Genomic DNA, 16892 nt, shown 5'->3' with positions numbered 1-16892 from the left:
AACTGATCTACACAAGGAGGAGGTAATTAAGTCATTTCATTCCAGTGTTTTGTACCTGTGGCACATCTAAAAACTGCAGGACGGCGGCCCTCGAGGCCTCCAGTTTGAGACCCCTGTGTAGGTTGATGCAAGCACAGTTTGTCCTGTTTGTCCCTGTTGCACTGCGATTAACACATAATAGACACTAGGTGGTGCCAGAGCACCAGCCCTTTTTCCAGGTGCTTCATCACCTGGAAAAAGTTGAAAATTGTACTTTAGAGTCAGATAAATAATTTTGTCCCATTCTGCTTGGTTAAAAGGAGCCACAGGCTTATTTTAGACACAAATAGTCATCACTTTAAGGTCAAACCAAGTCTTTATAAAGCTTAGAGTGGATTAACGTTCATAAAATAATGGTGTGTTCAAAATAACAAATAATTACATGTAATTTAATCCAAATTCATCAATAAATAGCAAAAATAAAAATTAGATGCAAATACCGAAAATTTTAACAGTTAATATATTTATTAAATCATCTCTTAATGTGTTTTTAAAGAAGTAAAACACACTGTAATATATATTTTTTTTTATTTACTTAAAATCTAGATCCACAGTCTTAAATAAGATTAATGCTCCACATTTATATCCAGTCAAGACAAAGATTTGAATCCTTTGTTGTGTTTTTGATTATTTCATGTCATCATTCCTGTTGTTTCTTTGGTTAAATTTAGTAAACCAATACAGAAATTATTCTGTTTCTGTATTTCATAATGTATGATGTTATTTTAAAGCATTTAAGTGAAACAGTCTCGTCGTGTTTTTTGTGCTCGTGTGACATCTAGTGGCCGAACTGCAACATGACTCCTCTTATGGACTGATTAAAATATAGTTTTTGTGATGTAAACAGCAATGGCAAAGCAAAGGCTGTGTTTCCCCTCAACGTACTCAACGTTTGAATGCATATTTAATCCTATTTTTCAATTACATAACAGAATGATGCAACACCAGGGCAGCATTCACATTCTGGACTTCCCGTTTCCATGACAAAACATGAAGTTGAAAAAATGCAACTTTGAATTTATAATCATAGTGTCTTTATTTCTTTTTGGCTTCATGGTGACGGTAAGTGCATTTTAACTTCTTTGGCAGCTTCACTTAGACTTTGACAAACGAAGTCAAAAGAACTTTTCCTCATATTTTTATTTTCAGTTATTGAAATACATGTATTCATGCACCTTTTACTGCCAGTTGCCTTACAAAAAAATGTAATGAAAAATTCTCTGTTTCAGACGAGTTAATTACCAAAATCATCAATGTCAAGTTTATTTGTAGCACTTCTAAAAACAGATAGAAACTGCAAAAAAGTTAATTCTGGAGATACATATAAACTACGAAACCTATAAAAAGCCAGAATAATGACAGACATTTTTCAATAAAGTTTTTATTACTTTCTTCAAATGTAAAAGTTTATGAATAAGATAGGCTACATTCAGATTGCAGCCGGAAAATAATTTTTTTGTGAAATCTGATTTTTATTTTTTTGCGTGGTCCAAATATATGCGACTGCAAACGGCCTGAAAGTGTCCCGCATGCGCAGTGGAAGGCGCAATAACGCCAATCATACAGAGCGTGTTCACTGTTTAGCTGACCGCCATGAAGAAGAAGAAGAAGAAGAAGTGCTCAATGTTTGCGGAAGTGAAGGTGGAGCATATCTTATAATTCTGAAGGCAGCGCATTAACAAGTTAATCCTCATTATGTCCGCCATGGTTCTTTTTCCTGCTTGCGGCTATAAGGATGCGGAATAGTGACGTCTGTCGAGTATCGATGACGTTCAGATCGGATGAATGAGACCTGACTGTACAGACTCAGGTCACATTTGGAAAGATCAGGCACATATCTGATATCTGGGTCCCATTCGAACAAATCTGATCTGTGTTGTTCAGACTGTCATGAAAAGATCAGACACAGGTCGCAATAAGCGGAAAAAATAGAATTTAGGTCACTTCAGGCTGCAGTGTGAATGTAAACATAGTCACATAGTCATAAATTAGCCACAATATACTGTATATTGTTATAGACATGTGACCAATATCAATAGATAATAGGACTGATATAATCAGTGATCTCACTGAACTCCCTTCCAGAACTGCACAGCGTTCTGGGGGATGTAGGCAGAGGAAAGGCTGTAGCCATTAACTAACTCGCTCTTTTGGTTACCTAGCAACAACTAGTTGAGAAACTAACGCAGCAGCAGTTTCAGGTTTCAACACCACTAATCATAACTGCTTAAAAATAATTTAAAAAACAACAGCGTGAAGTGAAATCTGTGAATAAAATAGGAAAGGTCACGCCACCAGTTTGGCCGCATTTCACATTTAAAACAAAACGTTAATTGAATATTATATATAGACTGATTTTAAAAACTTTCAGCCATATAACCCTAATGTCAAGAAGCCATTTGCAAATCAGCCTAAAGTGAAAAACGATTTGACATTATGTTGCATTATTCAGAATCATCTCCCATTGTTTTCATTTTCTAAAGATCAAGGATCAGAATGCATGTTAGCACCGTTACGCTTCACTTCCTGCTCTTCTTGCACCTTCTTCTTCCTGCTGACATGGAGGAAGAGGAGGATAAAGTCCCTCTGGAGGTCATCACTGAGAGCTCTCCCTGCAGCATGACCTGTGGACTGGGGGTCAAAACACAAACTCTGTGCTTGCTAAAGGACGGCAAGGCAGCGATGGAAAACACAGAAGGAAAGGTATCAGTGAAATGAATCAGAAATCAGTTTTGTTCTGTTTAGGACTAAAACATTGATAGTTTACACATGGTTGGAATTGGATTAATACTGAGTGTCTGGAATCAGTTGGACTTTGATTAGCAATTTAAACACTCACATATTTTGGTATAACTGCCATCGAAGCTCCGCCAAGAAAAACAAAGAGCTTTTAAAGAATAATTTTATAGTTCTGCTTTCATTAACTTTGTTGGTATGTGTGTTCTTGGACTAAGAACAAATTCTCATTTTCAACAACAATAACCTGCTTAAAAACATTAAAACATCATACAATAGAATGTCATACAGCAAAAACAAAACAAAATAATCACAAAACAGAGAAAATAAAATAAAAATAGAACCATATTCATATTGACTAATGTACTAAAATACACCTGATAAGTCAATACTTTAGTCTAACTTAGAAGTCCTATGTTTACGCCTTCCCACCTTTCTATCATTATACATATAATACGCCAATCTTTCTGCCATTTGCAAACAGTCTGTGCATGCACATGCATGGCTAGTGTAGAATGTAAATGTTACGTAACTCAGAAATTTTGAGATTAATCTCAGAAATTTTCTTGAAAAACATCAGAAAAATTCTGAACCAGTAAAGTAAAAAAATGTAACTTTTGGAGATTTTCTTTGTTTCCAAAGTAAAATAATTTTTTTGCCTTTGGATCTCAGAAATTTCCCAGGTTTTTCTAGAAAATCTGAGATTAATCTAAAAATTTTAAGGTTTTTTTCTTGCAACTTTGGAGCTCGGAAATTTGCAGATCGTTTCTAAAGAATTTCTGAACTCCTATCAGGAGGGCAGTAAGTCCAGCATATCAAAGACATGTAGGAGCCAACAAGTGCAGTGTGTGGAGTCGTGGCAGTGTGGACTGAAGACCATGACCGTGACCTCCGGTCAGCGAGTGGAGATCGACTGTTTGGGAGAAGTCATGGCGGCAATGGGAGCGTTCTCCTGGAGGTAAAGACTGCGTCTTCAATTCACTTTCAGCTCAAAATGAAAAGCTCAGACCAATGTTGTGATTATTTATCTGAAGTTAATATCAGTATTGCTTGGAGTTTTCTGTTATTCTGCAAAAGATTTTAAACAGGAAAGGTGAGGTGTGATCGGGTTTCTGAGTGACTGTGGATCTCAGCGTGATGTTTTGGTGTCCCTCAGGGTTTCGTGGCGTTACGCTCGAGGAGTAATCAGCTCGGACGATTCTCTGTTTGATCGCTGGAAGGCCCCTGATCTGCATCGAGTGGTTCTGGACCCCGTCAGAGAGAAGGATGCAGGTAAACACACCTGGGATGGTTTTCTCGAGGTAACAACTTCATTTCATGTTATACTGAGATGACAAATTTATTTTCCACTTGTTTTCTTGAGAAAACAATTTAAATTCCCATTTTCTTGCAATAACAAATTCATTTTCCAATGGTTTTCATGAGATAATGACTTAAATTCCTTTTTTCCTGAGATGATAAATTTGTTTCCCAATAGTTTATTTTAAATAAAGACTTAAATTTCAATTTTGTTGAAAAAACTAATTAATTTCCCAGTGTTTTTTTTCTTTTTGAAGATAATTACTTCAATTCATTATTTCAAGAAATGAGATATTCACGTTTTATTGAGATAACAAATAAATTTTCCAATGGCTTTCTCAGGATAGCGACTTAAATTTCCTTTTTCAAATATACTTTTCCCCTATGGTTTTCTTCAGATAAGTTAATTTCCCAATAATTTTGTCAAGTCAATCTCGAGACACCAAAATGGCGTGCATTAGGATAGATTCAGGTTTAAAACACACCAATCATCTTGGTGTATGTTATCTTGAAAGAAAAATAAAAACATCAGGAAATTAACTCATCTCAAGAAAACCTTCGGGAGAAAGTAAATGCGGAAAACGTCCACTCTCAACTTTTGTATCTTTGCACAGAAGGACCAACAACGAATTTACAGTCTTGTGATAAACAATAATAAAGCAAATCATGTCCCAATTGTTTCCAGGTACGTATCGCTGTGACGTTCAGGACACCAACTATCGCAGAAGGAAGACAGTTTACTGGGGCGTCCGTGTTTTACCGGTTGGGGTCGTCAACCTGGACTACCAAAGCTCTCTGTCGCAGTGGGACGTGTCTGGAAGACGGGCCGACGGCAGCGGTGTGCTGCAGCTGGCCGCCGGGAGAGTTCTCCTCTACGCTGTACGGTTTGCTTTAACTTTGGTTTTCTTTTGTCATTAACTCGCCAAAACGTCACAAACCCTGCTGATTGAATTATTACCATAGACGAAAGCAAAGGCTATTTATTTCACCATCTTTTTTCTTAAAATTGTTAGCTATTCATGTAACCGGGCACCTATAAATGCTTCTGTCTCCTGTCTAGAACAGCACAATGGAGTATTAGGGTCAGACTAAGACATATTTTGAAATTACAAGAATAAATTCACAGCATTATGATACTATGACAATAACGTCATAAGATTTGGTGTATAAAGAAACATTTCCATAAAAGTACTTAAAAAAAGTAATTTTATTGAGAGCAAAGATATGTAGTACAAAATTACGTGATTCTTTCTTCAAAATACATAAGATGGACAAAAATAAGTAGAAAGTTTGGTATTTTAAGGACGAAAATGACAATAATTCATACAAGTAACAAAAAAATAGCAAAAAGGCAAAAGAAAAATTTTCCAAATTAGTTTCTTTCAGTAAAAAAAACTTATGAAACTTTAGCAGAAACTGCAGGTGTGTGTCTGTGTCTGGTGAATTTTTGGTTCAGAAATTTTACTCAAGTAAGAGTAGTGACACTTCATAATAAAATTACTAAAAATAAGTAAAAAGTACAGTGTAGTAAAAATACTCCTAAAAGTCAATTAAAAAAAAAATTACTTTAGGAAATGTAACTAGTTACTACCAAACTTTTCATTTCTTGCTCTTCAAGAAATTTGAAGAAAGTAAGAGTAAAAAAGTACTTGGTAAAAGGTTTACTGAAGTACTGAGTAACTGATCAAATTATCAATTGTTTAATATTTAAAAATTACATAATCTGATGTGCCAAATTATAAAGCCAAATTGGTGGAAATGTTGGTATTTTAAGAACCAAAATGACAATAATTCAGATAAGTAACAAAAAAAACCCAACAAAATCTGGCAAACTATTTTTTTTTTTACAAATTAGTTCATTTCCATAAAAAAACTGAAGAAACTTCAGCGAAAACTGCAGGTGTGTGTCTGGGTCTGGTAAATTTTTGGTTAAAACATTTTCCATTCAGTGGGTAAAGTATCCAGAAATTTTACTCAAGTAAAAGTAAAAAGTATAGTATAGTAAAAATACTTCTAGAAGTACGTTTATTCAAAAAAGTTTCTCAGGTAAATGTAACTAGTTACTACCCAAATCAGGACATGAGGGTCAGGTCGTTCCACTCACTTTGTGCCGTTTTGCCTGCCTGCCTCCTGACATGTCAGCATTTCAGAGAATCGCTGCTCCTCCCACTGAAATGAGACCAATCGGTTTCTTACACCGAGACTTTTCCAGAATGAAATGCAGCATGGAGGCCAGCAGCTCGACAAAACTCTGCAGCATAAGAGAGACGTGATTTCCTTTGTTCACCCTGAGCATGACCAATGACCCATCATGTGTCCTGCCTGCATGGCTGCGGGGCAGAGCAACCATTTTTCTAAATAGGGCCGGGTGTTTAGACAGAGATTGCAGAGGGATTACAGCAGCTGTCAGGAGACTTTTTATTGATGCTCACATCTAATGAAATAAGAAGCAAAGCACAACCTGGACCTGTCTGGTAGAAACACTGTCATTAATCCTGTACAGCCTTTAATTTAAAAAAATCCCCCAAAATTTCTATAAACACATTACACTGAATCATTTCTAAATATATAATTAGTTTTTTTCTTTTTTTGTACAGGAGTAGTTATTCATCCATAATTTGTCTGTCATTTTAGAGCACAAATATGACTTGAAACTGGTACATTTTGCTTCATCATTGAAATGGGAAAAACAAGAAACATGTTGCATCATTCATGTAGGGCAGATGTGTGTCGCACTGCAAAAACACAAAATCCTACCAAGTAATTTTAGTCTAGTTTCTAGTCATTACACTTAAAATAAGACAAACTAACTTAAAAGTAACTTTTAAGCAAGTTATAGAGGCTACTTTTAAGTAAATAATTCCTTAATATTGATGAAAACTTTCTTAGTCTATTGGCAGATACATTAATTTATAACATGGTAAAAATGTCTTGTAAATTAAATAATCTGCCAATGGAACAAGAACGTTTTCATCAATATTAAGGAATTATTTACTTAAAATAACCCTCTATCGCTTGCTGAACAGTTACTTTTAAGTTAGGTTTGCCTTATTTCCAGTTTGCTAAGATATTTGCACTAGAAACTAGACCAAAATGATCTGGTATGATTTTGTGTTTTTGCAGTGTGACGTTCAAAATGAAACAAGCAAACAAACAAAATCTGTTTACCTCAATTTGCTATAATTGGCAATCAGGGCAATAAAGATGTCAAACATTTGGAACTGTGATAGAAATTAAATTTTGCTCTCAGACAAAGCAGTGAGAATGGTAAAAGAACTCCACCGCTGAATAGAATCAAAATCTCTAAAGTATCAAGACAATGTGACAGGAAATTTGAAAAGTATTTCAAAATAAAGACCTTATTGCGTCTTTCAGCAGGACTGGTTCATCAGAAGCAAAATCAAGCTTCAGTGTTGATCTGATTGACCAGACTTTAGTCTGAGAGGTGATCTGTGGGGAAGAGAACAATGTACTCCAATTAAATTATTTTGTATATGTGTAGTCTTAGTACTTCTGCAGTAAAACATGAATTATATTCAATATGTGTGAAGGAAGAAGACTAAGTATTGTCCTATTGACACATTGAGTTGTACATGATAGTAATAGCAACAATCATGTTTAAGGAAAAATACATTTCCTCAGTGAATATCTGAATTTCTCTGTGTCTGATTATACAACTGTCAGAAAATCTGAATTTATTTAAGGTTTATTTCCTTTAACATCTTTAAAATGATTTCCAGCAACTCTGGTAGATGCTCTATCTCTATTTTTTTCAGATGCATTGAAGACAATTTAGACTAAACTTTGACACTTGGCCAGGATGCGGCACAAATGACCACAGAGAGGGAGACATGCAGACCTGAATGAGCAGATCTGGACTGACTGCTGTAGAATCCAAATATAGTTAAGATATCTACAGTTTGGCTTAGAGAGTGAAGAAGAAATAAAAATGGATTTAAAGATAGAGAGCTCAACCTCTTAAAGTAGTGAGGGAGAGTTTCACCTTTTAAGGTGGTTAGTATGGAAATTCGTCTTGATTGTTATGTTATTGACTCAACAGGCTTTGTTTTGTGTGTCTAAAAAATGCAGGTGGTGATTTGTTTCATCTTGGCAGGCTTCTGGATTGGACTAATATTCCTCTACAAGACAGTACGCTGCAGACGGCAGAAAAATGAAAGAAAGACAGAGATGATGCAGTTGGAAAAATATGTTGTAAAATAAATAAAGTTTTTCAAAGCGCAAAGCGTATGGATAGACAGCACAGTTTTATTATACCAGGTAAAATATTAAAAAGGTCGCTGGTGTACAAGAGTATAATCATTGTGGCCATATTCTGCTCCACCAGATGGCAGCGTTGGCTAACAGGAAAGTTCTGAGTCAAGCGCGACAACACAGATCAATTATCACCTCCCACATCATGACCGTAGGGCACAGCGTGATCCAGCTGCCACAAAGGAACCAAGTTCTTAAAGAGGAGAAAACACAAAAGCACAACATGTGGCTCCTTAATGGACTTATGCAACACAGCAGGCAGACCAGGAATAGATGCTCCACATGTTTAAGACTTGTTTAAAAAAAGTCGTTGACTAAAACTCTTGAAGAAGCCACATGCAGTAGAAACGCTTCATGACTTTATGTATTAAATAGATGTGAAATTAATCCCAGAAAAAGAGCAAGAGACCTTGTGAAGATGCTGATTGGAGTTTCATTATCCTCAGTGAAAGAGCTGAAAGGCCAAACAGAGAGGAGGAAGCTCCAAAAACAACATAAAGCCAGAGTACGGTTTTCTGAATTATTGTAATGAAACTAAAACTGACATGGTTGAGCATCATCACATCTGGAGGAAAAAGGGATCTGTACCAAAAGTACATGTACGCCCAGAAGCGCAAAAATATCTGGACTCATAAAACCATGTGCGATTTTTTGTTTACAAATCACAGCTGCACCTTGTTTAATAAAAGCTCCACTTCATGTTCTACCTGACCACATTCAACCATAAATGGTTAATGCAAGAAACATAATGCTAAGCTAATATTTAGCCAGTGAGCTGAAAGTTTGAGCAAATATTTAGCTCTGACCTATAAATACTTTATTAGCAAGTTAAATATTTAGCTTGAAACTGATATGAACAATGTAACTGTATGACAACCATTTTCTTTTCTTATTACAGGCTAAATAACTCAAATTATTGCTGTTAATTTTTGACTGTATAATTATACAACTGGCACCCAAGATTCTTCCATCATGTTGGGCTTTTTTATACATCACAACCTTTGTGTGGAAAGGTTTTGTGCGTACACCGCATTTATAAATGAGGCCTCAGATATTGCCACCAAGGCTTTGGGGGTGTTGCTTAGCTTAGCAACCATTGAACTGATGACATCAGATGCATTGTGGGAAACAGCTGAGGGTGGAATGTGAGCAGTTGCCAAAATTACACCGGTGAACTCTCTTGATAAATAATGCGGACGGAAACTGACTGCCAGGAGTTTAATATCTGGGCTGCAGAGACGACACTTCCCAGTAACGCGTCCTGGATGACACCATCTGTTGTTGACAAGCACTGCTAATCCACTTCCTTTTCTTTTCTCACTCCTGAAATCTCTGTCAGGAAGCCTGGCAGAGAGAGAAGCGGGTATGATCCGGCAGCCATGTCTCAGGAAAAAAACACATAATACTTCATTTAAAAACTCTGGCTGAGTCTTTCTTAGGGCTTGGAGTTCATCCAGCCTGTTAGCCAGCGATCTCCCGTTGCTCATTATGATTGTTGGAAGACATAGTCTGAACTTCCTCCTTCTTTCTCTCCTCTACAATCACTACGCCTCCTTTTCAACTCATCTGGGTTTTGTGTCTTCAGTTGAGGTATTATTTCAGTTTTTCTGATGGTAATCAGCTGCTCCTGGTTGTAAACGACCTTGTTGCTATGGTTATGCGTCACAACAAATGCCCTAAAGCAAAGAAAGTATCAGCTATAATCCTTCCAGCTGCACAGCATCCTAAAGTAGAGAAGACAATGGTGCAAAAAAACACAAATTTTCTGCCTGAAATGGAGGAAGTAAAGTTTATAGAAAGGCAACAGAGCGACTCCAACATGCTGCCACCTTGAGCGGAGCAAATCTGGGACTTTTTCATTCATTAAAATGACAAAGAGGCAACAGGCCGCCGTACACCAGACAAGGTGAAAGTCAACATCATCCCAGCGGTTCCAGACCTAAACAGGGAGGGACATTAAGAGCCAATTATGGTGACATAGTCATTGGTTTGAGTTATTTTGGGAGGAGAAACTCTAGGGAAATAACAGCAATACAATTATGAATATATGCTCATCATAATTCATTTATTTTCTTGTGGAAGTCGCCAAGCTCATCCCTGAACAACGCCGTTTCCCTTTGTGTGTTTAGTTAAAAACGAGACTTTAGCAGATGTAATCGCTTTCCAGGGCAGTTTAATCTGCAGCATTAAAACACACATGGAAATGTTGCTTTTTGAAAGCATTTTGGAAAATACAGAGGAGATCATAAGTTAGACATTCAGTAAGCACCGGATAAGCTCTTGGGAAATGAGAGCATCAATTATTATTGTTCATGTGGAAATTAAAATTAATACGAGGCTGAGAGCATTCAGTGGCTGTCTATTCACATTAATCCTGTCATATTCTCCATGTATTTTACTTTTCATTATATTAATATTTATCGAGATGTGATTTAAAGTTTTATTAAGTTTTAATGTAAGTACCTGCCACGTCATCACCTTAAGAAGTTCTGACGAACTGAAACAGTTTGAGTTAGAATCTCTTCTTGGATGTGTTCAGCTTTAAAGGTGACTCTTGTTTTTGTGAATAACTCATTAGTCACTGCAAAGACATTTAAAATGTTGACAGTGATGACTAAAATTTCCACTGCCAGACTATTTAAAAACCATTTTCAACGCCCAGATCACCAGATGGCAGAAAAATGGAGAACTCTGCCATCTCACACTTTGCAAACCTTTGAGCCGTCTCTTCCTTGATGTCGTTAACGTGTAACACGCCACCTGTGGCTAATTCTGTTTACATGGTTTCCTCACAGCAGCCATATTTTAGGACAATTGGAGGAATATATTGTGAAAACTAACAGATGAAATAACAAAACAAGTTTTATCTGCTTCGCTTTTTAAACTTAGTCTGTTTTAGTTCAGACCTATGGAAGCAGAAGCTTGAATGGATGACATCTGACCTGGTCAAGGTTTTATAACTGACTGAGCGGTGAATTCAGCTCGCTAATAGATATTCCTGAAGCCCAATCTCCAGGCAGAAGTTTCTGAGATTAAAGTGGAGGCCATATTTGAACATTTCCAAAATGGGCAGGGCCAAGAGACACGAAGGGGCGTGGTCAAGTGTGGGGATGGGTGGAGGGAGTTAAGTGGGGCTGTTGCAAACTTAGCAACTTTTTGTCAAATAAGCAACCAGCAATGAATAAATTTTTTTGAATTATTGTAGACTTTCTTGGTGACATGTAAAAGCATTCCTGACCCGCCACCAGGGGGCGTGTGTCTGAGTGAGATAGTTTTATCTCCAAACATGGCGCTGAGCGATGTAGACAATAACCAAGCTGTACAGTGTTTCCCAACCCTGGTCCTCAAGGCACCCTGTCCTACAGGTTTTAGAGGTTTCCCTGCTTTAATCTGCCTGATTCAACTGATTGCAGTTCAACAAACACTTGTTAATCTGTCATCAATTGAAATCAGCTGGACTGAAGCAAGGAAATACCTAAAACATGCAGGGCAGTGTGCCGTGAGGACCAGGGTTGAGAAACACTTCTGTAGCATTAGCTGTGTTTCCGTTACAAATGTTCAACTGTTCAACCCAAAGAGGGCAGCACTGAGGTAGTTTTAGGCCAAAATTTGCAGAATTAAACAATTTTACTCAAAATGTTACACAGAAACAAAGATAGTACCCGTAAACACCAAATTTTAATCAACTTTTAGTTTTTATAAAAAAAAATTTTTTCTTGATTTGGTGTTAGTTACTCTTTAGGCTCAAGTACATTTGGTTCATGTTGCAGAATAATCTGCAACAAAGCCTGAAGAATATTTTGGAGTTACCTTGTCAAAGCCTGGATGTAAATTTGATTGGGATTCTGGGAGATGGCTTTAAATAGGCCATTAATGTTTAACATCACTCCATAAAGAAGAGAAGGCCAACATTCCTCCACACTAATGCCAAAGAACCGATCTTCCTCTTGGTGTGAACAGCCCTCAACTGATTTCTGGTTTTAAGTAAATAAAAGACAAATAACTGTTTCTACCCAGAATGATAACAATGCAAATTCATTGATGGCACCCAGAGATGGTTCCTTGCAATCCCAAAAGAATGTTGCAACATTTCCTGCACTAATAGTAGGTATGCCTAGTTGTCCAGCAGCCATTTATTTCACTGCTCTCAACCAATGCGCCCTAATGATGCTTCATGATGCATTTTCTTTGCAGGCAGAATTTTAATCATCCCCTGGATATATAGCAGCATTTCTCAGCTGCTCAAGTTTCCTCTTTCAACATAATAACACAGAAAGGGAATGCACTGTCACTCATGGTGGCCTGATTGATATTTATCTCACTGGCTTCCTTAGAGCATCTTCCACACTGGCAAAATGACAGAAACTTTGCATTGGTGAAGTATTTTCACCCCACATTTTATTGCTGAGTCGTCTTTAAACTTCTCTTCAAGGTGATTCATTCATCAGGAAGTTTCATTTCTTATTTAGATTTGAAATAGCTGAAAAGCTACACCCACCTAATGTTTGAACCTGATATTTATGCACACTCCATAACAAGATATTGAATTGAATTATGGGATTGTTATGATTGGTTAATTCACCACATCTGAGTTGAAATGAATCACACTGATAGATGTTTTTCAATTTAATCCTAAATCATTCTGATGTTTTTGGAACATCACAAGAGATATCAGTAAGATAACTGTGAACCTAAACTAATCTTACAGTTTTTCATCTTTCTAAGCAGTAATATCATCATGATTCATGAGTTTTTATTATTTCCTAATTGTTTACTTACTTTCTAATGTTTATTTACATTTTCTGCATTCATTATTGCTCAATTGGTTTGCCATACTCATTAGTATTGTCTTTTAAATGTGTTTTATAAATTAATTTGACATTGTTGGAATATTAATGTCAGCCAGGAGATTTAATTGGAGACGAGGTTAAGGAATGGTGAGGTGTTCATTATGAAGGTCATCTGTCATCTGTTTAGTGTTAGCGCTCAGATTAATGTCCTTCCTGCCAGGTTTGTGACATCCCAACAGGTTTGTTTTGCATGTATCATTTACCAATGACAGATTAATAACAGAGGATTATTATTATTTTATGACCTATACCTTATCTGTATTCAGTTTGAATGTTGTGTGACTTAAGTCATCAGAGCTTTTGATGTGCAAATGTCTGCACCCACAAACTGATGGCTATATGCATTTTCATAGAACATTCTGGTTTAACGTTGAACTTAGTTTGTTTCCTGTAATTGTTTTTTGTTTTAAATAGCCCAACACCAGTGGAGCTCTGAGCATTACGGGGAAGAATAAAAGCAGTTTTTGCTGAGCTCCAGCTCCAGTGAAGAATGTTTGTTTGTTGGCTACTGGGCTCCATGTTGCTAAATTTGATGTGAGCGAGCGTTAAAGCAGCAGAACACTCCGGAGAGCTGTGTAACCAGCTCTGGTATTGGCTTGACTTTGAGGTAGATTAAAAGAAAACACTGAAGATTGGGGCTGAAATTGAGGGCAGACTGGGAACACACACACACAAACACACACACACACGTCACATGGTGATTGACCTTTTCTTAAAGACCTGTTAGGTGCACCTGCTCAGTAATTGGACACAGGCACAGAGGGGAGTCTCCCTGCACCCATTTGTGTGTGTCCCACAGCCATGGCTGAGCACTTTAAATTAATTTCACTTGAGCTCTGACATTTATATATTGGAGCTACTGCTGAGAGCTGACCGCTTCAGTGAGACTGTGTTTGTGCCTGGACAGTAAAAAAAAAAAAAATCACATGAAGATGCAGGGAAATATCTCTATTTGACCTAAAGGTTATTAGGGTCACACATGTATCTTTCCTCCCTCTGAAAACAAATGTATTATTAACTGAAAGTGTTTGTTTTGTTACTAAATTGTTTAACATTTTCACTAAAACTCTAACCTCTGCCATCCATGGAAATGGAGCAAGATCTTTTCAATGTATGTTTAGTAGGTTTTTTTTTTCAAATTGCCTCTTTCTGCTGTTTCAACAAGTTTAGTTTTATCAAGAAAAAGAAAAAGTGTTTACACTAGTATAACCATCTCCTGTTTGTTTTCTGTCTTACTTAAATGCTTCAGATGAAACCAATACATTCAGTCTAATCAGAGGGAAGATAAAATGACAGCTGCTGAGGATGGTGCAGCCAGTTGTTATGTTTATGGGGCGATTACCTTTTCCCAGTAGTCCATGTTGGTTTGGATAGTTTTTTTTTTTTTTAATTAATGTGTAACAGGGTTTTATTTTAATAATATTTTAAATGTGAAGCTTGCCACATTTATTTATTCTGTGACTTTATTTTGCTTAGTCAATAAGTTGTTTCTTCAGACGTTTATTGGTGTATCAAGTTCTGTTATGCTGCTCCTGACAGTTGGCAGTTACCATAGTAACTGAAGGCTCCGCCCACTTTTTTGTTGCTGTTCTGTGACGGACTCTTTGCACCTCAGCTTCCGCGTTCGGGGAAAAGCGGCTCGATCGTTTCCGATCTATTGAAAGAGACTCTTTCCACTGGGTGTTTGCAGGGCTTGTCCAAGGTAACAATTAATGATGAACATCGAGCCGAAGCCCCAACAAGTAAGTTGGAGAAAGATTTTAAGATGTTCGCCTCGTTATACACAGATAGGAAGGTGAGTTTTACTTTCTTTAAACTTTGTGGCTAACATTAGCTTATGCTAGACATTTTTCTTGTAAAAATGTGCTATTTAAGTATCTAAACATTTTTCATCATTCATTAACGGACAATGTTTTTACCTTGTGTTCAAGTATATTACGTGGTTTATTGTCGTTAGTGTCAGAGACCAAGTAATGGGGATTTTACGGTTCAGGCTTTTTGCTTCTGAAGCCTGAGGAACAACAAGCCCATAGCTTAACAGTAGAGCAGCTCTGGTGTCGGAGTTCTAGTTCAGCTGACTGTTCAGGTTCAGAGTTGTTGCTTTTAGAAAAATATGGCCGTGTTCCTTAAGGTCTCCGTGTTATTTCGCTTTATTAGTTTTGCATGCTTCTTGTGAAGCAGGACGGTGTTTACAGCAGTGTGTACAGGCGGATCAGTAGCTCGGCTGTCTGGCTCTGGTCTGCTCTCTGGTTCCCATAAACTCTCTTTCAGGCTGAATACAGAAGTGATACCATGGAAATAACAGAAGAGGCTCCTTTACCTTCTGCTTTAGGCTGAAGAAGTTGATCCGGAGTGAAGTGAAGGCTGTAAACTTTGCTGTGCAACGTTAGCTTTAACTGGTAGCCACAAATATTTACAAGCCACCGTCTTCTTAATTCAAGACCATTTGGAAATCCATGAAAACTTAAAAGCCCATTATATTAGGAAGACAGCAATGTTCATAGTATTGTTTTATTTGCGTCTGAAATAAGACTTTGTCTTTTCTAGCTGTCATGGTAACTCAAAGTGGAAAAAAGAGAGCTTAATTTGTGCATGCGGTTGTGACGTCAGCGCGGCAGGTGCAAAGAGCCCATTGTGGTATGTATTAGGATTAGCTGTGTTTTCTTTACAAATATTATATTTTAACATATATTTTAGGCTAATTTAATAATATGCAGTGAGTCATGAGTAAATTTTCAGTGTTTTGTGTATGTTTTTAACTGTTATCATTATTAATGCTGTCCATTTTAGCTATGTTTAATTTTACGAATGTGAACTGCTATTGGTTTGTAGTTTGTTTAGGATTATGTATTATATTTTATTTAATATAATAAATAAAGAAGCTGCTGGACTGATATTAACCACCAACTTGATTTTCTCTTTTCTTAGAATAAATACAATGAATCTGAATGCGTCTGTCGTGAAATCAACCTATTGGACCTGAGAAGAACATAGAAGGGTTACACATGTGATCTTTATTCAATATTAAAATTAGATAAAGTTTCAAGTGAGAAAAGCATGATTGGATAGAACTGACTCTGTATTTCTGTATTTAAACATTTGATTTTTCTTCTTTTAAAGTGCCTTGACATGACATTTGTAGTGAAATTGTGTTATATAAAAGTTGGACTGAAATGAATTGAGCATTTGTTCATCATTTCATTTTTCTAGACTCAAGTCGCTCTTCTAACCGTAACTTCTTACCTCAGTGCTCCTGTTCCCGGTGCAGCAGTCAGTCACTGTGGCTTTATTCCTCCCATTTCTCCGCTCGTCTTTGTGATGCTGTCACTCATTCACGCCTTCCTGGCTGCCATGGCTCCTGATAGCTCTCCCATATATTTCCTCTTCATGGTTATTTCTGTTCTTAGATCTCTACTTGCTGCCAAACACAGTCTGTACTTAAGACAAGGATAAGACATGAAGCTGACACAAATTTTCCCTAAAATCTAATTTTGATTGCTGGTTTCAGTATCAAATTGCTACTTGTCTCACAATTCACTAGTTTTGTTAGACTAAGTCTTTATTATTTCAGTCTTTATTAATATGATCTACAGTTTTGTTTTATTATTTACACGTACATGTTAACAAATGCATCCCTGTCAGTTGGGAATAAAGGAAAATAAAAGATTAAAATATTTCAGTTTTAATAAGACAATC

The 16892-nt window shown here is 36.8% G+C and overlaps 1 protein-coding gene across 1 annotated transcript; it reads left to right on the top strand.

Annotated features, from left to right (window-relative positions):
- The first annotated feature begins 4 nt into the window (after positions 1-4).
- On the top strand, positions 5-8308 carry tmem81 (transmembrane protein 81). Its single transcript, XM_023338078.1, has 6 exons — positions 5-22; positions 2523-2742; positions 3570-3733; positions 3932-4047; positions 4760-4953; positions 8164-8308. The coding sequence occupies exons 2-6, from the start codon at positions 2536-2538 to the stop codon at positions 8293-8295; spliced, it is 813 nt and encodes a 270-aa protein (XP_023193846.1). The 5' UTR covers positions 5-22; positions 2523-2535; the 3' UTR covers positions 8296-8308.
- The last annotated feature ends 8584 nt before the right edge of the window (positions 8309-16892 follow it).

This window comes from Xiphophorus maculatus, chromosome 1 (genome assembly GCF_002775205.1).
Source record: "Xiphophorus maculatus strain JP 163 A chromosome 1, X_maculatus-5.0-male, whole genome shotgun sequence".
In the NCBI taxonomy this organism is placed as follows: domain Eukaryota; kingdom Metazoa; phylum Chordata; class Actinopteri; order Cyprinodontiformes; family Poeciliidae; genus Xiphophorus; species Xiphophorus maculatus.
The sequence above is the reverse complement of the archived record's forward strand: the minus strand, read 5'-3'. Positions and strand labels throughout refer to the sequence as shown.